This window comes from Rousettus aegyptiacus, unplaced genomic scaffold (genome assembly GCF_014176215.1).
Source record: "Rousettus aegyptiacus isolate mRouAeg1 unplaced genomic scaffold, mRouAeg1.p scaffold_m13_p_8, whole genome shotgun sequence".
Lineage (NCBI taxonomy): Eukaryota > Metazoa > Chordata > Mammalia > Chiroptera > Pteropodidae > Rousettus > Rousettus aegyptiacus.
In genome coordinates, this window is record NW_023416311.1 from 13008870 (window position 1) to 13035742 (window position 26873).

General features: G+C 52.4%; 1 protein-coding gene across 2 annotated transcripts in view; it reads left to right on the forward strand.

Moving 5' to 3' along the window:
• PPL (periplakin) overlaps nt 1-26873 on the forward strand; it is a 42830-nt gene that overhangs the window by 4441 nt on the left and 11516 nt on the right. For both annotated transcript variants that reach the window (XM_016161152.2, XM_016161151.2), the window contains exons 2-11: nt 15937-16036; nt 20474-20628; nt 21330-21450; nt 22049-22174; nt 22261-22302; nt 23411-23572; nt 23676-23783; nt 24650-24745; nt 25970-26092; nt 26192-26338. In XM_016161152.2, the coding sequence (XP_016016638.2) occupies nt 15937-16036; nt 20474-20628; nt 21330-21450; nt 22049-22174; nt 22261-22302; nt 23411-23572; nt 23676-23783; nt 24650-24745; nt 25970-26092; nt 26192-26338 (1180 nt within the window). The remainder of the gene's footprint in view (nt 1-15936; nt 16037-20473; nt 20629-21329; nt 21451-22048; nt 22175-22260; nt 22303-23410; nt 23573-23675; nt 23784-24649; nt 24746-25969; nt 26093-26191; nt 26339-26873) is intronic.

Here is a 26873-nt window from a genome sequence, read left to right on the forward strand (position 1 = left end):
CAGTGAATGCCTGGTGAACCATAGCAGCCAATGCTTGTAATCACACACTGCTAAGCCCAGGCAGCTGGTCTCCTTCCAGCTGTGGAGGCTGCAGCCTGGTTAGGGCATGGAGTCAGCTGACTCTCACCCATCCATCCCAACGCTCACGTGGATCCCCTTAGGCAGATACGTGGAGAGACAGATACACATGCACACATTTATTAATGACAGCTGGAAAGCCTGAAGGATTTGACAGGGAGGCTTTCCCTGTCAGCAAAGCCCACCTCCAGCCACATGGGTGATTGGACTTAAGTGATCTGCACAGCCATTTCTCAAGTACCTACTGTGTGCCTGGCACAGCCATGGATGTTACAGCATCTCATTCGGGCACCGTGCCTGCCATTGGTGATGATGTCTCCTATTTCATAGAGAGTAACACTGAGGCCAAGAGTAAAGACATTCACCTTGGGCTCACAGCTCACAAATGGCTGATTCTAGGGGCCCAGGGGCTCCTGAGTAGGGAAAGTAAGTCTCCCCACCAGGACCTGCGGCTAGTGGCAGCTGTCTAGGGACTGCCCTGGGCCAGATAGTAGAGTCATTGGCTTTTGTATTCTCTGATTCTGCCCCAGAAACCCTTCCCAGCCTCTTCTCTCTCTGGCTTTGCCCTCACTTGCCTAGTCCTTCTCTTGGCAGAGAGAATGAGACCTGATGAAGTAGATTCAGAACAGAACCAGCCGAACCTATAAGGATGACTGCTAAAGGTGGCATTTCAGGCATCGTCAGGGGCAGTCATCTGGGGACAGGGAGTTGGGGGAGAGAGGCTAAACTCAATGCACATCTAAGAAGGGGGAGGGACGTCAGGAGGGTCCTGGGGGCTGGGGAAGAAGCTGCCTTTGAGAGCATTTCCAAGGTTCCCTGTCAAGGGAGGAGGACCCAGGATTCTCACGTGTCACCACAGCCTGCCACCATCCCAGGCGGCCTGCCCTGGCCTGCTGCAGCCTGTCTGTGGAGTGGGAAGAGGGAAATCGCTTCTGGTCTTTGTTCTTTCTGCTTTTGGTTTGTCTTCTGTGTTACAGCCTCCCGAGCCTGGGGAGAGAGGCCCCTGGTACCCCTTGCTGTCTGCAGGTCGAGCCCCGCCCTTCCCCTACTTCTCCCTGCCTCTAGAGCTGGGCCACCAGCCTAGCCTCTCTTGCCTAGGCATTGCAGTAGCCTCTTCACAGCTCCTGCTTCCACCCTAACACCCCAGTTCTCGCCTCATGGCAGCCAAGGAGCTCTTTGCAAGATGAAAATCTCATTCTGTCCCCCTGCCACTTTAAGCCCCGCCCCAGGCTTCCCTTTGCTCTCAGGTCCTGGGAGCTGCTGTCCTGCACAAGACGGATGCAGGCCGTCCATCCTCACCTTTCCACACTGCATCCAGCCACTTGGCCTTTGCCCACACCGTTCCGTGCCTGGAATGCTCTTCCCACAGCTCTCCGCTTGCTTCCTCTTCCTCTTCCGTGGTTCACTGCTGCTCCTCAAGGAAGCGCTCCCTCACTTCTCTGCTGGGGCAGACCCACCTCCTCTGTCGTCTCCCCATCTTCTTTGTGGCTCTTATCTCAGCAGCCATTGGACTGTGTGTGGTGGCCAGATGGGGGTGAATACCCGTCTCCCCAAGAGACTGGTTTGTGTGGCCCATGTGCTGAATGAATGAATGAGGGTGAGCCATGGGGACAACTTGCTAAGACTCTCTCCCTCCTTAAACATCTTGCAGTGACAAACACACCATACACACACCCTGACCAAGAAGGTGGAGCTGGGTTTTTATCTGTAGACAGGAATGTGAGGGCCAGAGCAGAGAGTCCCCACTGCCCCCATCCGGTCCCCTTCCATGAGCTCAGTAAATAGATGGCAACAGTGCAGGGTGATAAGCTGAGGTAGTGGAGGCAAAGCGGCCCTGAGCCAGCCCGGTGGGCTTCTGGAGGAGGGGGCATCTAGGACCAGAAGAGAAAGCACGGAGGAGCATGAGACGGCGAGGTGTGCATCCACGTGCATAAACCTGAAAAGGCCTCATGTTGCAAGATCAAAGCACATTAATGGAGTACCTTTGTGTACATTAAAAAAAAATACATATCACTCAATTCCATATAATGTTTCTGGACACAGACATGGGTATGTTTTGAAAGTATAGAACAGGCTTCGGAAGAAACCAGCAGCTCCACAATTACACTACCCCTGAGGAAAGGGCTAAGGGATAATGTACGAATTTATTTCTTTTTAAACAAAATCTGAAGCGAATATAGCAACATGGCAACATCAGCTAAATAGTGGCGGTAGGAGTCTCTTCAGGACTTTTCTGCATGCTTGCGTTAAGTCACGCGTTTTGAAGTTTTTTTCAAGTGAGGGGTGGGATGGACAAGGAGAGCTGGCAGCCGGAACAGCATGGGTGAGAGCCGGGGGGTGGGGGGGGGTGGGCACAGCCCGTGTCCTGCATCTCAGCGTCCAGTCAATAGGAAGAGAAAGGATCTAGGCAAAGAAGAGAAGGCGGCATAAGGAGGGGACGGTACGCAAAGGCCTGGGAAGCAAGAGTGGAGGGTAAACAGGAAGGTTCTGGATGGGGAGACAAATGGAAATGCTGGGTGTGGGGAGCGGAACAGGGAAAGGTGTGAACATATAAGAGGCTCTAGGGTTGAGTCCTAGCTGGGAACAACCGCCCTCAGTTATAATTGTTTTCTTTCTTACATAATATTTCCCTCATCCCTCTTCCAGGTGAGGCTCAGAGTTTCAGTAACGTGTCCGAGGACTCTCGCATGCTCTGCCCTGGGCATTTTGAGGTGGTAGCAGGCAGGCCAGCTGGTGGGGTGCCCCAGCTATACACCAGTCAGTCCTTTCCTGGGGAGAGGAGTTTTGTCTTGTGATCCTAAGTGCACATCAGGCGGCTGGCTGGCCGGCAGCCCCACCCACTCACTGCCTGCTGACCCTGGAAGACTGGGAGCTGCAGGAAACTGCAGGAAACAGTAGGGTGCAGGATTCTTTGTTGCCCCAGCTTCCTGGGCTCAGATTTCAGACTCACACCTTTTAAGGGTTTCTCCATCCAAGATGTGGGGACTTTTTGGTTTCGGTTGAAGGATGAGGAAGGATTCTAAGTCTGCGCCACCTGGGTCCCATGGCTCCAGAAAAGGAGCTTGACTCTTCCCAACTGCAAAACGGGTAACCAAACCCCCATGTTACTGAGGGGGGAAGCTGAGGTGCATGGGCAGGGGCGGGGGACAAGGTGGGCAGAGTAGGAAGAGCCTGGGTTTGGGAGCTGAGAGCCCGTCTTCCGGGCCCAGCGATGCCGCTTGTCAGCTGTGCCATGGCCACATTCCTGCCCCTCTCTGGTTTTTGCTCCTTATTGCTGGAGTGTGGGCTTCACTTTGTGTGCTGTGTGGTTGCTCCCAACCTCCCCCTCCCCTGCCCCCGCCCCCACCCCCGCCCCCGCATGGTGCCTGGCCCAGAGTAGGTGCTCCGTAAACACTGGCGGAAGGTCTGTTTTGAATCTGCGAACTGGAGCATGTGGGATTGTGGACAGGACTGGAGATGACAAGTGTAAATCATCACGCATGTAGTGGGTGCTTAATAAATGGATGCCAGGGTCTTAAACCCAGAATGCTGTCCTGTCACCCAGAGGTGCCGTGTTCAGCTTGAGCCCCGTTTAAACCATGCAGAAATCTTCAAGACACACCCTGATATTATCCAAAACGGCTTGAATGTCTGTGTGTGTCTGTAACAGGAGCCCAAAAGCACACGCCTGACATGGGCCCGGAGGTGGGGCGGCCTTCTCTAGGTGGAAACAGATTAGGCCATGAAAGGGAGCCGGAGTTACTACACCAACAACCCTCAGTTTAGGATCTACTTCCCCAGAACTCATAGCTGGGCGTGGAGGAATTTACTGCCTAATTACCATAGAAGTTTCTGGTAGGGAGAGTATCAGTCAGTTGACCAATCAACCTGGTATTTATTGGGCGCTTCCTGTGTACTGCTTTCTTTCAAGACTTCCTTCCTGCAGAGATCTAGGATTCTTCCTCCCTGTGCTCTCCGAGTCCCATAACACATTGCTGTGGCTGGTTTCCAGCCCTGGCTAAACATTAGAATCATCTGAGGAGCTTTAAAGGCAATGGCCAGGCCCTGCTGAAGACCAGTTAAGTCAGAATCTCTGGGGCGGGGCCCAGACCTCAGTCTTTTGATGTGCAGCTAGGGATGCGAACCACACATTTCCCCCCACGGCCTCTCCCCATCTTATCTTAGAGTTACGTGCGCCTTGTTTTCCCCGTTCAGCGCAGCTGCCCAGTCTGTCTCACTCTATTTTATTTCGAACCTTTCCATATCATTCTGTTTCAGGTATGTGTCTTGTAAAATGGCCTAGAGCCGACTTTTGTTTTATTTTTATATTTGTTTTATTTTTGTTTTTGTATTTATATTTTGTTTTATTTGATATTATAGACTCTCTGATTTCATGTGAGAGTCTTTATCTTCTAACAGGCGAGTTTAACTCACGCACGTTTATTACTATGACTGAGGCGTTCGGACCTGCTCCCACAGTATTGTCTTGTATTTCCTATTTATCATGCTTTCTCTTTGTTTCCCTTGTGTTCTTTTCCTGCATTTTAGTGGACTGGGCTATATTTTCACAAATAAAATTAGGATGTAAGGTCTGAATGGGCAGAGCAGGTGGAAATACTCTGACCTAGGTGATCCGAATCTTTGTAATTATAGTTGTGGGCTGCTTTTCTTAATCCTGCCTTTGGACAGTAAAGACTTGCTCATCTTTTGGAGGAGCCCTTCTGTAGCCCTTAATTCCAGGCCTTGCAGAGACTCGAGGCTCAGTAAATAGGTTTACATTGAACAGACTTTTATAACACGACTTCAGTAACTTTGTCCGCAGGGGCTTGGTAATAGAGAAGAGCCTGTGCCCAGGGCCTGTAAGGGGAGTGGAGATATGACAGGGAGTTGGGCGGGGCGGGGATATTCAGCAGTAATTGAATATCTGAAAATATTGACTAGAGAACCAGCTGGGGTGGCAGCAGTCACCAGCACACACACTTGCTAACCCCTGTGGCCCCGGGCAAGTTGCCCCTTCTCCCAGGCTCCATCCACAGTGGGCGTGATGATAGTACCGACCTCAGCATCAGCACCGACCTCAGCGCGTTGTTCTGAGGATGGAAGTTGAACACGTGTCAAGATCGAGGTAGGGTGCGGCCCAAGGAGGTGGGTTCCTTCCCCGCTTCGCCCGCTTCCTCCCCCGGAGGCCTGCCTAGAGGGAAAGGCTGGGAGCCCCTCATGGTGGCATCTTAGAAGAATGACTCAGCCTCAGTTATCGCCCCTGATTGTTACCCAACCACTGGGATTAATTGTACTGACAAAGATGTTAACATGATGTGAATCGCTGTGCCTCCCCTGGGTGGTGAACAACACCTTGCTCCACCGTCCGTCTCTCCACATCTCCCCAGTGTCTCTCTCTCTTTCTGTGGGTTGGTATCGATGTGTTTTTTTGTTGTTGTTCTGAGGAAGTGACTCTTAAGCCTGTACAAATCCTGGCGCTGCTGTTTCCCAGCTGAGCGATCTTGGGCAGGTTCCTTCACCCCTCCGAGCCTCAGTTCTCTTCGTCTCGAAAATGGGAGACCAGAACTGATGTGCTAGAAAAACATCTGTTCAACTCAAACACCTATTCATCGAGCCCCAAGCCTATGCAAGGCCTGGAATTAAGGGCTACAGAAGGGCTCCTCCAAAAGATGTATTGTCCTTATTGTCTAAAAGTTTATAGCCTACTAGGCAGGATTAAGAAAGTGCACCAGTAACTACAGGGCTCCTACCTCCTAGGACTGTGAGATTTCAATGGATAAGGAAGGCATGAAAGGGCTGAGCAGGCGATAAGCACCTTATAGGTGCCCTCAGTGTCTAGTTGTTCATATTCGGCATTCATTTCCTGAGTGCCTACTGTGTGTTCCTTTGTGTCGGGGACAGCACAGGTGTCCGAGAGTGACAAGCTTCCGCTGTCTCAGCCAGGCAGTGTTTAAAGAAGGTGGAGACTAGGGGCCACCCAGCACTCAAGGTGAGCCTCCCACCAGACCTGGAGATTTCTAGGGAGCCACTCAAGCCCTGGAGGCAGGCGGTGCCCAGGAGAAGGGGACCATGGCCAGCAGGAGGCCAGGCCCCCTCCCTGGAAGGGAGGAGGCTGGTTCCCAGAGAGGTGTGCACTCCTCTACATTCCAGACATTCCGAGGCTCCTGCCTCCTGCTCCTGCCTGCTCCTGTGCACACCCACCGAGGCAGAATTAACCCCAAAAGGGAAGACCTGTGGTTGTGATCAAGGGCCGGAACATGAGGACTGACTGTGCCTCCCCTGGGTGCCCAGAGGTGGCTTTGGGCAGGGAGGGCAGACCATCTCCGCCGGATGGGAGTAAAGGGAATTACCATTTTTTATGTGTCCCTGGGTACCAGGCACAGAGTGGGGCAGAGAGATGTTCCAAACATTTATCAACTTCATCAGGGCAAAACTGATACTTGCTTTGGGCTTAGAGCAAAGTGGTCCAGAGCCCCCAGAATCGCCCCAAGCTGTGCTGTTCTATACAATAACCTCTAGGTGTGCTGCCAGTGAAAACTACACTTCAAAGCCAGGCTTTGAAGACATAGTATGAATAAAGGAATCTAAACTATCTCATTAATGATGTTCTGTTGGCCACCTGTCAAAATAATATTTAGATAAGTTAGGTTGAATAAAAAAATACAAAAATTAAGGTTACCTGTTTCGACGTTTTTCATGTGGCTACTAGAAAAATTTAAATTACAAATGTGGCTCGTATTCTCTTCCTGTTGGACATAGCACCCAACCCCTGTGTCCTCAGGCATGTTTCCCACCTATTGAATGTGACTTTGTGTTTGCTACTGGGCCAGCAGACGCCATAACTCCCTTGAGTGGATGAGGAAAGTTAGGCTAGGCAGGTGAAATAACACACAGTTGTTACTCCAAACGCTTCAGTTCATTTGCCTGTCGCTTGGATGAGCTCTGTGCCGGGTGCTGTCAGTGTGGTGGTGAATAAAATAGATAAAAGCCCCAGCAATCCTGAGCCTTCGTGCTGTAGCACCCATGTCAAGGGGTCATCTCCTTGAACTGTTTCAACACCCTACGCTGGGATTAGTTCTCACCTCCATTTCACAGGTGAGAAAACTGAAGCACGGAGAGGCTAAGGAAGCTGCCCGAGCCCACACCCAGGTCAGGGCGATACCACAGTCTTCATTCTTTCCCCGTGCCAGGCTGACTCAGTTTCTCTCCCTGTAAGCAGGATAGAGAAGAGAATGGGCCAGTTGGTGCAGCATGACTTGAATAAGGAGAGCTGAAGGCAGCAAACAAGGTGGCTCTGTGGTGGGCTGGAAGGTTGGCCATTCGTGGTGTCCCTGGTGGGCTTAGGTCTCTCCTAAGGGCAAGGAGCTGTGAAGTAGGTACTTCACCTTGGAAAGAGGTGAAGAGACCAAGCGAGACAAGTGGGCTTGCAGCCAGGAGACTAACTCTCAGCCAGGGCGGTTCTGGAGGTGACGGGCGAACAGAGACCCACAGAGGGCATGGCCAGTGCAAAGGCCCTGAGGCAGGAAAGAGCTCTGTTGACTCGGGCAGTGAGGCTGGGCACAGGGATGAGGGCTGAGGGTGGGAGGGGCTTATGCTGGGGGCCTTGTAGGCCTGGGCAGGAGTATGAGCTCAAATCTGGGAGGATTTGGGGGCACCTGCAAGTTTGAAGCTGGACAGTGGCAGTGATCTGGTAGCGTTGTTGAAAGAGCTCTCTGACAAATGTGCAGAAGTTGGCTCAGGGAGGCAAGAGTTGGGGTGCAGGGAGATGGTTGGGGTGGCCGTTGCATTGGTCCAGGTATGAAATGGCGACCTTGATCTGGTGGAGATCCAGGCGCAGAGGGAGGATGGAAGCACGGAGGAAAAGTCGTTCCCAGGTGGAACTGAGGGGAGGGAGAGGCGGGGAGCAGGATGGTTCTTGGGGTTCTGCTTGAACAACCGGTAGACGTGCCCTCCCCACCCTCCCTTCCGCGGTTTCCTCCTGCAGACAGGAGAGAGTTCTCAGAGCTGCAGAAAGACCCGTGGCGGAAACGCCTGACTCCTCTCAAATCCCCAAGTCTAGTGACGCGCCTCAGCCCGAACCCGAGATCCCTCCGCCGGGCCGGCCCGGGATCTGTGTCCTGCCAGCAGCCTCGGTGCTGGTACCCCGTGCGTGCCAGCCTCTCCCTGCAGGGACTGGAGGAGACATTGCCACATATAGATGTTACTTGTGAATTCTCCACACCCAGCTGAGGCGACATCCACGAGGCGGAACCAGAGCGCGTCTGAGCTTGCACGCACATCAGTGTGAATGGTGCAGGTGGCCTGGAGTCTCCTTTTAGCTCCCCAGGGCCAGCAGGTTCTGAAGGTGGGCCTTGGCTGCTGGCCTTTATCAGTTCCTTAAAAGGAACCCAGATTCTTGGACGGTGACCCCAGGTGAAAGCAGAGAGCCTGGGCTCCCCCCTAAGGTACCACTTCATATCTACTCTATCGATTAATCCCTACCCCAGCCCTATGGTATGCCTACTGCCATGACCCCCATCGACAGATGGAGAAACTGAGGCCCAGAGAGCCTGAGTAATTCACAGCTTAAAAGGACTGAGTGAGGATTCAAATCCAGGATGTTTGCTTTCCGTCTGGGTGCTTAACCACAGGCCATACTGCAGCATAGCTACCCTGCAGAAAGGGTGAGGCCGTCTGCACAAAACCAAAGTGGGAGTAGTGGGCTGGGGCTGAGGGTCCCCCGAGATGCCTGTGTTTTCTTTCTTTGCCACGCGAAATATCTGTGGTGACCTCAGGTGCTACCTCTGTCCCCCACATCCCTGCTGATTAGACCATGGGCTGTCCTGGGCCACACTGGGCATCGCAGGGCCCTGGGTTCCAATCCCAGCGCCCCACTTTGCAGCTGACCATCTTGGCTCTGAAGCTGGTTGGACTGTGGTTATTGAGTTTCTAACTCCTGGGGACAGAGCGGGGTACCTGATGCCATGTGAGGCACCCAAGCCTGCTCCCCACAGTTCCAAAGCTCTGAATACATCCTGGGACACAAAGAGGTTCCTGTTCTATGCTGGCACCTGTGGGCTCAGACCCAAAAGCTCTTGTTTGTCCCTTAGTGCAACCCCAAACCCATCCCTGAGCTCTAAGGCAGTGTCAGGCAGCCCCCCCATTGGCCTGCACCCTGTTTTTTTCTCCTCGTGTCTGGATTCTCATATGCAGACCAGTCCAAATAAGTGGGGCTGCCTGTCACATCTTGGACAGGACCCAGGCCCTCCTGGACGCACACCAGACTCTGGCTTCCTCAGCCGGGAGAAGGAAACCAGGGTCTGTTCTCTGGAGAAACGGCCCCAGTCTGCTGGTGCGACCCTCACCTGGCCTGTGAAACCCACTCACTGCCCTTGACTGCAGCCTGGACTGGGCCAAGGCACCCATTTCTGGGGACAGCTAAGTCCTGGGTCCCATAAGCTTTTCCCAGGTTGGGCCTTGGGCCGTGGCATCCTACGTCCTCCCTACCTGTCTACAGGTGGGCATTGTGGATGTCTTATAACCCAGAAGCATAGCATCTGCTTCTTTAGGGGTTTGCTGGAAAATCCAGAAATAGAAGGAACCTTAAAAAAAAAAAACAAAAAAAACTAAACTATAAACAATTTCCTAATTCCCCAGTTTCCCCTAATGTCCTTTTTCTGTTCTAGGATCCCATGTCATGTCGTCTTAGTCTCCTCCTATCTGACAAGCCCCAGTCTGGTCTTCTGTGACCTTGACGCTTTTGGAGAGGTTCGGTCAGGCGTTTTATAGACCAGCCTCAATTTGGGTTTGTCTGCTGGCTCCTAGCGATGAGATGGAGGTTATGTGTCATTGGGATGGGTTCTGTGGCTGTGACCCTGTGTCCTCAGTGCCCGGTGTCAGGACTCCCACATGCAGTTAAAGTTTTTTGGAAGGAACCTGTTTTACATGACCAAACACCACTGGCAAGTGGGAGTCCCCAGGAGAGAGGGAGGGTCCTGGGCAGAACTGCATGCACAGTTTAGGGGGCAATGTGAAGGATTCATTTCGTTGCGAATGGCAACCTGTGCAGGGAGTAAAAACGCAACAAATGCGTGTTGGCGAACAAACGTCATTGTCACCATTTCGGAGCCCCTGCAGTGTGCCAGGTGATTCAGCTTCGTTAAGTGCCTCCGGCGTGCCAGGTACTGTTTAGGTGCTGACGAAACAAGCAGTGACAGCCCACCTGTGCGCTTAAATCTCAGATCTGCTTTGGGGCCCCGAGACACTGCTCCGAACCTCCAACTCAGTCCTCACACCCCAAAGTGGTCTTTCTTTGACACTCAATTCCGGCGTTTCCAGAAGTGACCCAGACCCTCCCTCACCCACCCCAAGGTTGCACCGATGGTTGGTGCAGTCAGCATTTGAATCCTGTCTGGCTCCAGGCACCAGCTGTGCCCCCCTTGTGACCTTGGGCTGGTGCCTTCACTTCCAAGGGCCTAGGTTTGCTCATCTGTGTAATGAGCAGGTGGGGCTGGATGACTTTGAGGCAGCTGCCAGGGCCCACAGCCTCTGCCCTTGGCACCTGTGTCCGTATTAAACTTCTGAGTAAGTGGAGGGAGGGCTGGGCATATCCCTTTCCCAAAATGGCACTCCGATCGCTTCCTTCTTCCTTCCTCTTCCCAAGTGGATGGAGGTGCCAAGTGAGTGCCATCTATGTGAGTGGGACAGGACTGGGAGGATGACAATGGGGAAGGGCTGTATCTTGGTCTCCATCAGATGCCCCCTGGGTGCCGCCATGTCTGGCTGCCCCTTGTGGTTTATTAATGAGATGAAAAGCTGGACCTGCCCAGCCAGTTTCCACCTCTCTTGAGATCTTTATTCCCTCCCTGTGCGTTCCCTAACCTCCTGCATTCCTGGCATGGGGTTCAGGGACACACATTGTGTTCTGTGGCCAGCTGGATGGCAGGATGAATGCAGGACCCTTTGGGGTCTCTGATTCAGAACCTCAAACCCTAAGGGTGAACGTGCTGGAACCATGCTCCAGAGGCCTGGATTCGAATCCCAGCTCTGCTCTGCTTTCTGGTAGTGGGACTGCGGCCAGGTTATCTAATCGCTCTGTGCCTTAGTTTCCCCATCTGTAAAATGGGAGAACAGTGCTACTTCACAGCATGGTAGGATTAAATGAGCTAATCTGTAGGTGACATGCTTAGCACGTGGTCAGCCCTCTGAGTGTTAACTAGCATCTTCCAGGCAGCTGAGCATAACCTGGAGGTGGCCTGGTCTCCATGGAAAATAAGATAAAAGGCAGACCGACTCAAGAAGGTGAGAAGAAGAAGAAAAAAACCTCTCTCACTTATAAATGGCACTTGCTAATTTTTTGGGAACAGCCTTGTTGAGATATATCTCATATCCCATACAATTCACTCATTTAAAGTGTACGATTCAATGGTTTTTAGTGTATTCACAGACTTATACAATCATCACCATAATAAATTTTAGAACATTTTCATCACCTCAAAAGGAAACTCCACACCCTTAGCAGTCACTCCTCTTTCTCCTAGCCCCCGGAATCCACTTGTCCGCTCTTTGCTTCGATGGATTTGTCTGTTCCAGATATGTCATGTAAATGGGATCCTACGACATGTGGCCTTTTGTGTTGGGCGTAATGAAATGGTTTCAGGGTTTCCTCATACTGTAGCAGGTATCGGTTCTTCATCTCTTTTTCTTGGCCGAGTCGTATTCCATCGCGTGAATAGACCACATATTGTTATTCATCGGTTGATGAGCATTTGGGTTATTTCCACTCTTGTTTTTGGCTCTTGTGCATAGTGCTGGCATGAACATTTGCGTGCAAGTTTTGGTGTGGATGTGTGTTTTCCTTTCTCTTGGGTAGGTAGCAAGGAGTGGAATTGCTGGGTCCTATGGCAGCTTTAATTTTGTGAGGAACTTCCAGACTGTTTTCTAAAGCAGTTGCACCGTTTTACATTCCGGCCCGCAGTGTGCGAGGGTTCTGAGTCCTCCGCATCCTCGCCAGCAATCGTTATGGTCTGTCTTTTTGATTATAGCCATCCGAATGGACGGAAAATGACATCACACTGTAGTTTAGGGCACTTGGCATTTTAAATTAATCTGTTAAGTGCCTGCGGTGTACTGGGAGCCCTGCAAGATTGCCGCATGGGGTTGTTAATGGCTTGGACTTGGGACCTACCTGGGTTGGGATTCTGTCTCTGATATGTAATTACTGTGTGACTTTGTGAAAGTTACTGAACCTCTCTGGTCTTCAGTTTCCACATCTATAAAGTGGGGATGATACATAATGATTACTCACTGGGCCAACATCTACCTCGCAGGGTTGTGATGAAGATTCAGTGGGAAGTGGGTGGGGAACCTGGCATGTAAAAAGTAAATAAATATGAGCTCATACTATTATGGTGATTGTGGTTGTTGTATGGGCTCATGTGATTTTTGCAGCCCCTCTATGAGTAGCTGTTAGCCCAGTATTTGATCATGGGGCGTCTAGAGCAAGACTGCCCAAGGAGAGAATCCTGGCTCCACGTTCACAAGCTGTGTGACCCTGGGCAAGTGCCTTGACATCTTGAGCCTTGGTTTCTTCACCTATAAAGGGGCATACAAACCTCTCTTGGGGACTCGGGGTGAGAATGCTGTTGGGACAATGCCTGCGAACCTGTATGATATCTGTAAGTGTCAAATTATCATGATGCTCTGTGGTCATCCCCAGTCAATGGATGGAGAAACTGAGGCACGTTAAGGGTAAGGTGCTTGCCTGAGATGGTCCAAATTGTAAAGAGCCCAACAAAACTTGGGACCTACGCCAGACTGACAGCAGGCTCCCGCTGAGCCCTCTTTTGTTCTCCACTAGGAGCCCAGGTCCCCAGGGCTGGCTGTCTCCCCGCCTCCACCCTGCCCCGTGTCCCCTTCCGGGCGCTGGGCTTTGACTGGAACAATGGGCCAGCCAAGATGGGGTCCAGAAGGCGCTTTCTTCTCACCTGCCACAACCAGCAAAAGGGCTGGACTGGGAGTGCTCTAGACACATGATCAAACAGGGGCCCGAGAGGGACGAAGGCCCCCACCTAACCCACCGTGCAGGTTCCTGAGGGCGGCCCAAACAGTCATGGGTTAAATATTTGGGTTGAGACTCATTGCATCTGGGTGCAGCAGGCCAAGCTGAGGATATGTGGCTAGGGTGGGGCTCAGGGGCCCGGAAGTACTCACATTCCCCAGGTGGTCTGCTCAGCCAGGTGACGGGAGCAGTGGGAGTTGGCCCACAACCCAGCAACAAGCTCTTAACCTCTCTTTACCCAGTTCCTCCATCCACAGTATCCTCTTCTGAACATTTCTAGCCATGTCACTGAATACCAGCTTTCTCCACTGCAGGACTTCTCAGAGCCTTTACTGGCTCATGAACTTATTGAGGGGTTGGTTGAGTTTTCCTATCTGCCTTGACTGACAAAGGCTTCATTCTGGGAGTTACTTAAAGGACTGGGATTCCTAGGAACCCACTTTGGGGAAGGCTGCCTCCTTGGTTGCCTTTGCAGAGGTTGTGGCCTGCGTCTTGTTTCCCCCCACTTCCTGTGTGTCCGGGCATGGTACAGCATAGGCCTTCAGGCAAAGTTTGGGACTTGGATGGACAGCCTCATAGCTTCTGTTTGCTATACCATTTCTGCCCTCCACCCCTACCTCTGGCTTCTCCTGATACCAGCAGTAGCTGCAGTGTTGGACCTCAAACTCTGGCAGGTACCAGGATCCCCTGGGGAACCTGTAAAAAAAATGGCACTAATAATACAGCTTCCTGGGCCTAGCTCTAGAGATCTGGATTTAGAGGATCTGGGTTATACCTGGGAATCTGAAGGTTTCATGCCACAGTAGTTGGGTCCCAGGCCTTGACTTGAGGAATTCTGCTCTGAAAAGCTGGCATCCCCCTCGCCTGAGGGTCAAAAGTCTGCTCTGGCCCACCCAAAGGGACACACCCAGGACCTGTCTTTGGCAGCCTCTCCTTGTTGGAGCCTTCCACCTGCAAACCCAACTCCTCCTCGTCCTGTAGAACCCAGCCACCGCCACCTCCTCCAGGAAGTCTTCACTGTTCATCCCCCTCCCCACCCAGCTGGTCAGGGGGCTCATCTGGGTAAACCTAGCCCCTATCGTATGCCTGCCTCAGTCTCATACTATTTCTGTAAATTATTTCTTCCCCATCTAAAGGATGAATTCTCAGAGGGTGAGCCTGTGTCTGTGTGTGGTGCTGGGCCTGGCACACAGTAGGTGCTTAATGAGTGCAGGTGGAATGAAACTTCTGGGTGCTTGGCTGCTGAGGCCTCACCATGTAGTTGATACGGAAGGGTTTTCGATGGAGTTTGGCTGACTGAACATTAATTTTGACTTTCTGGCTGGCTGGGAGACATTGGCCAAGTTGCTGTCCCTCTCTGGTCTTTGCTTCTGCCTTTGTTTCAAGAAAACAAGAACGAAGGTAGGACTGGACAACAATCGGTAAGGATCCTTAACAACAATAACCACGAAGCTTTGTGAGATTTACTAGAGGCCTGGCTCTTTGCCTGTATAACGTCATTCCCATGCGTCACACCCACTGTGAAAGGTAATCATTCCATCTGACAGTGGAAGCAAAGACACAGAGAGGTGCAGCGGCTTGGCCGCATCACACAGCCAGAAGAACCCTGACTCCAGGGCTAAAAGGTCTTCGATACCACAGTGGTGTTTGCCGGAGCGGTCTGTGATGCGATTTCGGAGGAGGCCATGTGTGACAGGAGAGAACACAGAAGCACTGGGTGAGAAAGCTGTCCCGATTTTACATCTCTCGGATGCTCTGCCAATATCCAAGAGAGAGTTCCGGCTTGGTGCTGATATGGCTCTTGTCAGTGATACGTGCCTCGCTCTGCTTTTAAGCCAGGGAAGATGGAGCGTTGTCTTGATGTGTGCAGGTGACCAAGCGTTCAGCTAGAACCTAATGCCGTCATTTCATTTCCATGGAATTTATTTTGGTGGTTTCTTCCGTTTATGGCAAGGGTTTCTGGTGTTTTGTTTACAACGCAAGACTCAAATTCCCCCTTTAAGTACATTTATTTAAAGAGTATGTAGATTGAAAGAAAAGTATCAGGTATTTAACAATAAAGGTGCTTGCCCAAAAATGTGTACCTGAATGTTGATAGCAGCATGATTCGTAATGGCTAAAAGGTGGACAAACCCAAATGACTGGGTAAACAAAATGCAGTCTATCCAGGCAATGGAATATTATGCAGCCATATAAAGGAATGAAGCACTGACATAGGCTACGTCGGGTTGAACCTTGAATACATTATGCTAAGTGAAAGCCAATTACAAAAGGCCACATATTACATGACTCCATTTATATGAAATGTCCAGAGTATGCAAATCCATCGACATGGAAAGTAGATTGGTGGTGGCCAGGGGCTGGAAGGAGGGGCAATGGAAGTGACTTCTAAAGGGTGCAGGGTTTCTTTTTGGGGTGATGAGAATGTTCTGGGATTCGATAGTGATGATGGTTGTATAACTTTGTGAACATATTAAAAAGCGCTGAATTATATGCTTTAGAAGAGTGAATTTTATAGTATGTATAGAATTATATCTCAATAGGAAATACGGAAAAAAGGGCAAAGAGTCTGGGTGCTTTGTCAGCATGGCAAAGTAGAAGCCTTAGAGCGAATGACCAGAGTGGGGGATGATTCCTCCCACCCAGGTGCTGTCTTGTTTCTGTGGCTTTGGTGATGTTGTGGGGGCGAGGGGTGGGCAGCCAAGCTCCATCCGAGGCTCGCTGGGCACTTCCTGCTCAGAGCCTGGGGCTGGGGACTGCCTGGAAGGCCAGGGCCCTGGTGGGGACATGGCCTCTGCCTGCCAGGCTCTCAGCTCACCTTCAGCTTTTCCTGTCTGCAGCATCTCTAACAAGGAGCTGTCAGAGCTGATCGATCAGCTCCAGAAGAATGCCGACCAGGTGGAGAAGAACATCGTGGACACAGAGGCCAAGATGCAGAGCGTGAGTGCCCCCCACCTCCCACCCGGCGCCCCTCTGAGCTGCCAACCCCGCTCTGGGACCAGGGTCCTATTTGGCCCAGTGATTCTCACCCAGGGTCATTCTGCCCCCTAGGGGGACAAGTTAGCACATCCAGAAACATTTTTAGCTGTCACCACTGGGGGACAGGTGTCTAGTGGGTAGAGGCCAGGGATTCTGCTGAACGCCCTACAGTGCACTAGGTGTCCGTCCTTCCTCCACGCTCCCGCCCCCCACCACCCAGAGAGATCCAGCCCCAAATGTTAACAATGTCAAGGCAGAGAAACAGAGAAGGAACCTCTGTTATGGCCGGTAACACCAGCGCCCTACCCTGGGTACCAAGTTTCTGCAGCTTATGGCCTGCCTGGAGGAGAACCAGGGTCTCAGGAGCAGGCCCTGGTTAGGATCCCAGCTTTGCCACTTACCGTGTGACCTTGGGCACATCACCTTACCTCTCTGTGCACGTGATTCCCTCTGAAAGGGTAAAGGCCATCATCCCCATCACCTGGGCTGCTTGCCGTAGCGTCGACGAGATCATGCAGGTGCAGTGGCAGGCTCAGTGTATTATCAGTGTTGTCTCTCTTCTCGTACGGACACTGCCACTAGGATGCGTGTGAGCCGCCTCCCTTTTCAGAGGAGAGAAGGTACCTGGGCAAATCACTTCCCTTCTCTGTGCCTCAGTTTCCTTTTCCTCTTCAGCAGCATGGGGATAACAACCACCCCGAGCTGTAGGTTCTCCTGAGGCTTCTGTACCATGTGGGACACTGGAGTCTCCACCAGCCCAGTTTCAGCCCAGTATAAATTTACCAGCGGTTGAGTTTATACCCATTTCACAGCTGGAGACACTGAGGTTCAGAGAGGGCCAGGATGGCTATTCAGTGACAGAGCTGGCTTCCAAAGCATCCTGGAGGTGGGGTTGTCAGATTTAGCAAATAAAAATACAGGATGTCCAGTTAAATTTGAATTTCAGAACACAAATACAATTTTTTTTTTTTTTGGTATAAGTATGTCCCATGTACTATTTGGGATATACTTATACTATAAAAATTAGCCACTGTTTATCTGAAATTCAAATTTAACTAGGTGGACAGGTCCCAAAGGAGTTCAAGTTCTGGCTGGTCCCAGTGCTGTCCCAGGCACTGCAGGAGGACCGCCCAGGTGTCCACCCACCTGAGGGCCCAGAGACCTGGGGGATGGCACAGCTGGGGGCAGGGAATGGGGCAGGAAAGGCAGGTGGGAACTGTTCCCGGCCAGGGGCGCTCCTCTCCACGCCTTCCTTGCCCACACCTGTCCGGCCACCTCCTGCCTTTCCCGCCCTGCGCCCACCCCGCCAGCCCCCTCCCCTCCTGCCTCACCCCGCCTCCTGCTCTTCTTTTTTTTACTCCCCTCTGTCGTGGCTGCTGTGGTGGTGTGTGCTTTCCTAAATGAAAACAGCTTTCCGGGGTGTGTCCCTTTTTCTGCTAATAAAAGTAATATGTGTTCGTTATGAACATTTCAGGACCGATAAACAAGTTTAATGAAGCCAATTAAAATCATGCACAATACCACCACCAGAGAGATCTGTCCGCTGTTAACATTTTGGTGTAGCTGACCTTTTCGTGTGTGTGTGTGTGTGTGTGTGTGTGTGTGTGTGTGTGTGTGAGAGAGAGAGAGAGAGAGAGAGAGAGAGAGAGAGAGAAACAGACAGAGAGAGAATAGGGTCTCGCTCTCTTATTTGCTTAGAGAAATGACTCAAAAGTAACAACGATGTATTTGGTAGATAATTTTGGACTTTTTTTTTTTTTAAACTTCAAATGAACAAACTCAAAAAAGACCAGGCTTTGAAGACTTCAGGGACTAATCTTTTTCTTTCTTTTTCCTTCCTTCCTTCCTCCCTCCCTTCCTTCCTTCCTTTCTTCTTTTGTTTTTTAGAAGGAAACATCATTAATTTTATTACTCAGAAGTTCTCTAGAATTTTCCTATTTTTTTTTAATTGAAGTGAGATTCGCATAACATAAAATTAACCATTTAAAGTGAATATTTTAGTGCACTTAGTACATTCACAGTATCATGCAACCACCAGCTTTACAAGTCACTCTCATCCTCCCCAAGGGGAACCCCACATCCATTAACACCCGCTCCCCACTCCCCCTCCTCCCAGACCCTGGCAACTACCACTCTGCTTTCTCTCTATATGGATTTACTTATTCCAGATATTTCATATAAACAGAATCATACAAGATGTGACCTTTGGTGTCTATCCAAAATTTTAAACGTGCAGAAAAGTTGAAAGAATTGCACAGAGTCCACCCATATTCCTACCTCCCAGATTCCACCTGTGACATCTGGATTTGCTGTCACTCGCCTGTCCATCGGTGCATGTGTAATTTATGATTAGATCCATCAGTCCCTACGATTTCTTCTTTTACACTTAAAAATCTTGTAACAGAGGTGTAACTTACATAAGGCATATAGAAAGCATCTAAATTTTGAGAGTTCAGCCCCGTGAGTTTTTGCATCAGTGGCTACCCGTGTAATCACTGCTCAGGTCAGGATAGAAAATATCTCCTGGAAAGCTCTCGACCGTCCCAGCCGTATCCCCTAGAGGTAACCACCCTGCGAACCTCTATCACCATCCGTCAGTTTTGCCTGACTTTGAACTCTCGAACCCACCATGGCGTCTCTCAGCTAGATAGATGTTCCTTTCTCGTCTCAGCCAGCATGTTTTGAGAAGGCTCGCATGACTTAGGTAATGATTAATTTACTTCCTCCTTTTGCAGAATTAATCTTTGACAGTATAACTAACTGCCCAGGAGAGCTTCAGATCAGCTGGCAGCGATAACGGAGTGGATAAAATTCTACCCGAAACAAGAACCGTGATGTTTCCTTGTGGTTTTTTACCAGGCCAGACCTACTCCGGGGTGGGAAGATGGCCCAGCCCCACGGGGGTTTTGATACTTGCCCCTGGCCATCCCGGAGTTGGTTGGGAAAGAGGGCTGGACCCGTGATTTGACTCTGTACCGTCACCTCCGTTCAATTCTTTCGTCTTCGGCCATGTCTTCCTTTCTTTTCCTTTTCTAATAGCTTCATCAAGGCTTATTTTAGACATCAGAAAGTGCTCCCGCCGCTAGTGTGCAATGCACTGATTTTGAGTCACTTCGCCGAGTGGCACAGCCACTTCCGTAAATTGGTTTCTGGCCATTTTCGTCCCCTGGCGAGATCTCTTGTGCCCGTTTTCTGTTGATTTCTGTTCCCACCCCAGGCCCTGCAACCATTCATCTTCCCTCTGTCTACGGATTAGTCGACTCAGGACAGGTCACATAAATAGAATCCTACATGACGGCGTGGCCTTTGGTGTCTGGCTTTTCTCACTTCACTGTTTTCGAAGCTCTTCGTGACCAGTGGTCCCATCTTTTTTCTGCTGCGTGAGATTCCTAGCTCACTGCGATGCCTCTTCTGAAGCAGGTGTTTTTCTTATTCCCATCTCAGAGATGGGGACACTAAGGCCCAGCGAGGGGGGGACCTGGCCTCCTTGAGGCCTCCGTGTTACCTCGGTCTGCCCTCTCAGCCCAGTCACTGACTTGTCACCGCCTCCTCTCCTGGCCTGGGGTCCCCAGGGCCTGGCACAGAGCCTAGCCAGGCTTCATGACTATTGACCACATGAATTAACAGGCTGTGTTTAGAAACCTGACTGCCAATTCATCGTTCTTCCCTAAACAAGCAGAGGTCCCGGACCTGGCGACTTACCGGTTTTTCCTCCCAGATGCCCACCCACTCTGTTCATTCTCACCGTTTCTGCTGGCACCACCCCAGCGGGGGCCACCTCAGCCCTCACCTGGGTGCTGCTATAACCGCTGACTGCTCTCCCAGCTTAGCTTGTACCTTCTCACTGCAGAGCCCCTAGAGGAAGAGCCTTTAAGGATAGGCAAGGCCATGTCGCTGACCCCCGCAGAGCCATTCCATGCTGCGATCTACTCTGCCTCCTTCCCCCATCCTGCCTTCCAGCCATGGTGGCTTCAATCACAGCTTGCCCTTTCCTGCCTCAGGGCCTTTGCACAGGCTGCCTCCGCTGCTTAGAACACTCTTCCCTTCGGTCCATCATTCTTACTTTGTGTCACTGCCTCAGAAGGGCCTCCCTGACCACTGGAATTAAAGCAGGTCCCCCTCACTCCACCTCTGGTATATTTCCTTGGTAATCACTGACTTGTATGAACTTACGGTCACCTCTGTGAGGTTTATGTGTTGACGTGCCTTTCCGGTGGTCTAGACTGTGTCCCAGAGCCCCCACGAATTGGCACGTGGGCTCTGTTTGCTGAGTGGCCGGAGGAGAAGGCAGGTGGGGCCGAGGAGCCCCTCCCCGGCTTCTTAATTCCTGCGCCCTCATCCACACAGTGCCCACTCAGTCCCCGTCTGCTGTCCCCCCGCCTCTCATGACTCTCACAGGACCTGGCCCGGCTGCAGGAGGGCCGGCAGCCCGAACACCAGGACACGGCCCTGCAGAAGGTGTCGGACTCGGAGAAGCTGCTGTATGTGCTGGAGGCGGACGCAGCCATCGCCAAGCACATGAAGCATCCCCAGGGGGACATGATTGCCGAGGAGTAGGTCCCCTCTGCTCTGGGTCTTGGGGAGCCACTCTGAGCCAGGGCAGGAGGGCTACAGCCCACTCTACATTCAGGATCCCAGTCAGGGTTTATTGAGGGCTAACTAGATGCCAGGCGCATGCCCAGTGCTTTATGTTAGTCTCACGACAACCCATTTCGCAGCCAGAGCACTGTGTGCCCTATTCTGATCACAGTATGACCACAGCTTCCTGACTACCGTGATGTCTGACCTCCAGGCTTTGGAGGACACTTTCCCACTGTCTGATGCCCAGCCAGCTTCCCATGCTCATGGTTCTCACCTGAGCTCCAGGGTGGATAAATCGACACCCAAGACATCTCCCCTGCTCCCCTTAGCAGGGGCAAAGGTCTCTCGGTGCCCCGCGGCTCCCTGTGCTGGCCCCTGTCATGGCCCACACCACACCTATGGCCACTGCTGGACCATGGTCTCTAGAGAGCAGTGGACCTGCCTGTTTCTTCCCAAACCTCCCCCAGTTTTGGGTACACAGCCAGCCCTGGGGAAGTGTTGATGGAGGAAGGAAGGATGAAGGACAGTGGACAGGAGGAAAGTTTGAGTGTTTGTCTGGAACCAAGGCCCCTGTCATTCTGTCCTTCTGGGACACTGGGCAGAAAGCCTGAGGCTGGGGTCAGGGGTGGGCAGGCAGTGCCCACTAACCAGGGCGGCCGCTCTCCCCACTCAGCATCCGCCAGCTGAAGGAGCGTGTGACCAACCTCCGCGGGAAACACAAGCAGATCTACAACCTGGCGGCTAAGGAGGTGGACCCGCAGGTCAACTGGGCAGCACTGGTGGAGGAAAAGCTGGTACGGCCCAGGCGTCGGCTGGGGAGAGGGAGCCGTGTGGGTGCGGGGGAAACCCCACCATTTAATGTCACCACAGTGTTTTCTGATGTTTGTGTCGATTGAGGAGCAAGGCTCAGAGAGGCGTAGCACCTCGCCTAGAGTCACACAGTAGAAGTGGTGGCAATCGGGACCCTCCCGGGGTTGCCCTCCTATCCTAGCTCACTGGGATCCTGGCAGGCTGTGGGCAGCGGCCAGATTTCTGGCCAGCTGCTGCTCTTCCCATATCCTCTCCAGCTCGTCTCCACTGCAGAGAGGCACGACGTCTGTAGCCTAAAGTCTTCTTTTAGTGGTGTGGCCCTGGGAAAACGACTCCCCCTGGTTGAGCCTTGGTTTTCCCATCTGTGACATGGACACAGTACCCACGTGGGCCTCTGAGGTTGCTGTGAGATTACATGAGATGATGTGTATAGATAAAGGTGACAGCCTCTCCCCGCATGCCCGATGGGGCCACTCTGCTCACTCCTCGGCCGGCCCCGTGAGGAGCAGAGCCAAAGCACACAGGGCGGGCTGCAAGGCCCCCGCCCTGGCCCACACGCCCTTCTCCACCCGCCCCTCCCAGGACAAGCTGAGCAGCCAAAGCTTCGGGACGGACCTGCCGCTGGTGGACCACCAGGTGGAGCAGCACAACATCTTCCACAATGAGGTCAAGGCCATCGGGCCCCTCCTGGCCAAGGACGGGGCCAAGGTGGGCACCGTGGCGGAGGGGACCGGGGACGGAGGGGGTCACATGTGTACCGCTGCCCTGACCCGTGCTCTCGGCTCTGTCCCCAGGAACAGAACAGCGAACTCCAGGCCAAGTACCAGAAACTGCTGGTGAGAACAGGGCGGGAGGGGCTGGGAAGCCGGCTGTGGGGACGGGAAGTGTGTGCAGCAAACGTTTCAAACAGAATGGAGGGAGATGAAGTGGGAAGAGAGGGCACCCCAAGCCTCTGCCTTAGAGGCACCCCGGTTTGCCCTGTGCTCACAAAAACCCTGGTAGACCCCATTTGTCTATTGGGATACAACCTGTCCTGCAGTTTGCTTCTTATGTCTTTATTAAGCATTTTCTGTGTGCCGAGTACAATGCCATATGTTTTATAAACAAGTTTTTAATTTCCCTTTTAAAACCTTTAAAGAATGCATTCTCCTTAAAACCGCATCAGTGAGGCATAAGCGCTTTCTCATTGTAGATATTTCGAACACCTCAGAGGTGGGAATGGGGGAGGGGGGCGGGAGGGTAGGGCACAGCCGTTAACGGGCTCTGCAGCCGCACTGCGTCCGCCTCCGGTTGGCGGGGAGACTTTGAACGAGTTGTTTAGCCTCTGGGCACCTCAGTTTCCTCACCTGTAAAGTGAAATTACCGCAAGTCCCCGTCGCACAGGATTGCTTTGTGGACTGAAATAGTTAACGTTGGAGACGTCCCAAGCACGGTTCTGGCACACGGTGGCCCTGTGTGTGTGTCACCTGCTGTCCTTATGTGCCTAGAAACACGCAGACATCCCTTCTCTTCCTCGTCCTCCCTGCCCCACCCCCACCTCTTCTCAGAAGTAAAGCCCTAGTGGGTTATCACTGTCCATCTATACAATGACATGACAGAGATAAAAGTGGAATTTGTGGCTGCTGACGTTTATTGAACACCAACTATATGCCAGTCTGTGCCTTATGAGATTAGTGCCGTCACCATCCCCATTGTGTAAATGAGTAAACTGAGGCTCCACCAAAACGTCAGTTCCGTGAGGCTTCTGGCTGTTTTGTTCACTCCTGTATCCCCAGTGCCTGGAGTGATGCCCAGCACTTAGTAGGTGCTCAGTAAATGTTTGTTGAACGAATGCATGAGTTTTGAGAGGTCAGCGACCCGACATTAAGGTGGGTCGGGCCAGGCTGGTGCTGCCGGGGCTTGAAGGGAGGCCTCAGCCCCGCCTCCCGCCCCTCCCGCCCGCAGGCAGCGTCGCAGGCGCGGCAGCAGCACCTGAGCTTGCTGCAGGACTACATGCAGCGCTGCACCAACGAGCTGTACTGGCTAGACCAGCAGGCCAAGGGCCGCATGCAGTACGACTGGAGTGACCGGAACCTTAACTACCCCAGCCGCCGGCGCCAGTACGAGGTGGGTGCTGGAGCCTGGGGGATAGGGGCAGGGTGCCGGGAGGGAGTGTGGGACTGCCTGGCGGGGCCCTGAGCCCCTCCACTATCCGCCCCGCGCCCTACAGAATTTCATCAATCGGAACCTGGAGGCCAAAGAGGAGAGAATCAACAAGCTGCACAGCGAGGGTGACCAGCTGCTAGCCGCTGAGCATCCGGGGAGAAACTCCATTGAGGTGCGTGTGTGCCAGGAGGGGTCACCTCCTCCAGGTTGGCCTCAGGGCAGCTTCTGCTGTGGGCCCCCTGGACATTGGCAGCCCCCATTATCTTGATCCTTTGCCACATCCCACCCGCCCTCGGCCCCCGGACTTCCAGAGCCCACGTGGTGCCTGTACCCGTGTCGTAGGGCTGCTGTAACAAATGACCACGAACTGGGCGGCTTTAAACAACAAATTTATTCTCTCCTAAGAAAGGAAGCTGGAAGCGTGAGATCAAGGTGTTGGCAGGCTTATTGCCCTGAAGGCTCTAGGGGACGACCCTTCCTTGCCCCTCTCCCTGCTCCTGGTGGTTGCTGGCTGTCCTTGGGCTTGGGGCTGCATCACACGTGCCTCTGCCTGTCTTCACATGGCCTTTCCCCTGTGTGTCTCCTCTCCTGACAAGGACAACAGTCATTGGGTTTAGGACCCACCCTAAATCCAGGATGATTTCAACCTGAGATCCTTAACCAGTTACATCTGCAAAAGCCCAATTTCCAAATCAAGTCCCATTCTGAGTTCCGGGTGGACATGAATTCGGGAAGAGAGAGATACCATTCAATTCCCTACAATGCCTTTCTGACAATTTAAAATCACCGCTTTGGGCAGACACAGTCCCTACTTTGTCTCTTGTGCAGTGTGCAACCCAAGCACCTGTACATGGCAGTTCTGTGTGGCTCCTTGACATGTCCCACCCCCAGGCAGGAGCTAGCTGCCTCTGTGGGACCCGCGCCCAGGCAGATACCAGGTGCTCTCTACCCCACCATTCTCTGTCCTGGAATCTTGCCATCCCTCCCTTGGTGTCCCAGGCAGCTGCCCAGCGGTGACCTGCCCCCTTCTGCTGACAGGCTCACATGGAGGCCGTGCACGCAGATTGGAAGGAGTACCTGAACCTGCTCATCTGTGAGGAGAGCCACTTGAAGTACATGGAAGACTACCACCAGGTACCTGGGCCCCAGAGCCTCATTGCTGGGAGCATTCAGTGCCTGCTCGGCTCACTTGTGGCCTCAGTGCCATTTCCTCCAGGAGCCTCGCAGGACTGCCTTCCTGGGCCTCACACTGCTCACACTTGTGATGCACGCACAAATGTGCCCCGAGCTTGCCTGGCCCTTATCCGTCTTGCCTGGGGGCCAGGTCGGTGTGGGGCCCAGGAATGAGTGTGTGGGGTTTTCATTTTGGTAAAATATATATAATATAAAATTTGCCATTTTAGCCATTTTTAGGTTTACGATCCAGGGGTATTCATTCTATTCAGTGTTGGGCAACCACTGTCTTTCTAAAACTTTTTCATTATCCCAAATAGGAACTCTGAACCCATTAAGCAATCACTCCTCATTCTTCTCTCCCCCAACCCCTGGTAACCTCTAATCTATTTCTGTCTCTTTGGATTTGCCTATTCCAGCTATTTCACGTAAGTGGAATCACCTGCTATGTGGCATTTTGTGTCTGGCTTCTTTCACGGAACATGTTTTCAAAGTTCGTCTACATTGTGGCATGGATCAGAACTTTATTCCTGTTTATGGCTGAATAACATTCCATTGTATGGATAGACCACAATTATCCACTCATCCATTGATGGATACTGCGTCGTTTCCATGGGAATGTGTGTTTTTAATAAGAGCTGCAGGGGATTATGAGTGGACAGTTTTGAGGACACATGAATTCACATGCCACGTAACCGATGGTTCGGTGTCTGAGCCCAAAGTCCCAAAATCTCATTTATGGCTGCAGCCCAGAGGATAGCTGACCACGAACAATTCCAGAGTTGACGGACTAAAGAATGGGCAAGAGAATTTTCTAGAACAAAGTGGGGAGGCCTGTCTTCCATGTGTCAGGACTTAGAATGAAAGTTTAGCATTAAGTCAGGCTCAAAGAGAATAGGGTTTAAGAGAATCTCAAGCTTACTGGTGTGTACATGAAAATTAATGTGTCTTAGAGGTGGCGTCATGTAGATTGGTGGGAAGGAATTTGGCTTCTCACCGAGACTTCTCGCCCCCAAGGAACCAGGCCAGGGAGGGCTGGGGTGTCTCCAAGTAGCAGGGCCTGTGGACTCAGGGTGAGTGGGAGGCCCAGCTCTGCCTGAGATTGGACTTGAAGCCATAGTTGGGATTAGCCCCAGGGCCCTTAGTGCTTTTGTGTCGGTAAATGGGCCACCTGGTCTCCCTCAGTTCCACAAAGACCTGAAGGATGCTCAGGAGCTGCTGCGCAAGGTGGATTCGGACCTGAACCAGAAATACAGCCCTGACTTCAAGGACCGATACCAGATCGAGTTGCTGCTGCAGGAGCTGGATGTGAGTGATGGGCCCAGTGAGGGTCTCTCCCTGTGCCCTCCCCGCCGTCAGCCCCAGGGAGGCTGCGTGGACTCACGGGGGCACTCCTCCTGCATTCAGGACCAAGAGAAAGCTCTCGACAAGTATGAGCACGTGGTGCAGGGCCTGCAGAAGAGAGGGCAACAGGTGGTGCCCCTCAAGTACCGCCGGGAGACGCCACTCAAGCCCATTCCCGTGGAGGCACTCTGTGACTTTGAGGGTGACCAGGTGAGCTGCTGCCCAGGTACCCCAGGAAGGCCAGGCCCAGATCTCTTTTTGTGTCACTGAAAGGTCTTAAGGGTGACGTGGCTGGATGCAGGGCCTCGAATACTCTGAGGAGGCTGTGCTCAACTCTGTCGTTTGAGGTCACTCTCTACCAGTCCCTAACACTGTCCCACCAGTTGCTCTGACCTTCTGTGCTACCAGTTCAGCAACCACAGTCATTCCAACGGAAATCCCAGGAAGGGTTCTCACTGGCCCAGTTTGTCATGTCCAGCCTAAACCGATCACTGTGGCCGGGGGGATGATACCATTCTCTCATTGCCAGACACGAGTCACGTGTCCATTTATCGTAGTCAGGGACTGGGAATGGAGAAGGGAGAGACCACATGGCCTGGGTGGGAATGGCGGGGAGGGGAGTTTCCCAAAGGGAAATGCAGGTGGGTGCTGAGCCTGCCGACCCAACATGTCCCCTGGTCCTTCCCAACTCTGCAGGACAATGTCTTGGGGAGGGTCTGAGAGATGGGCTAAGACTCCCCAGGGG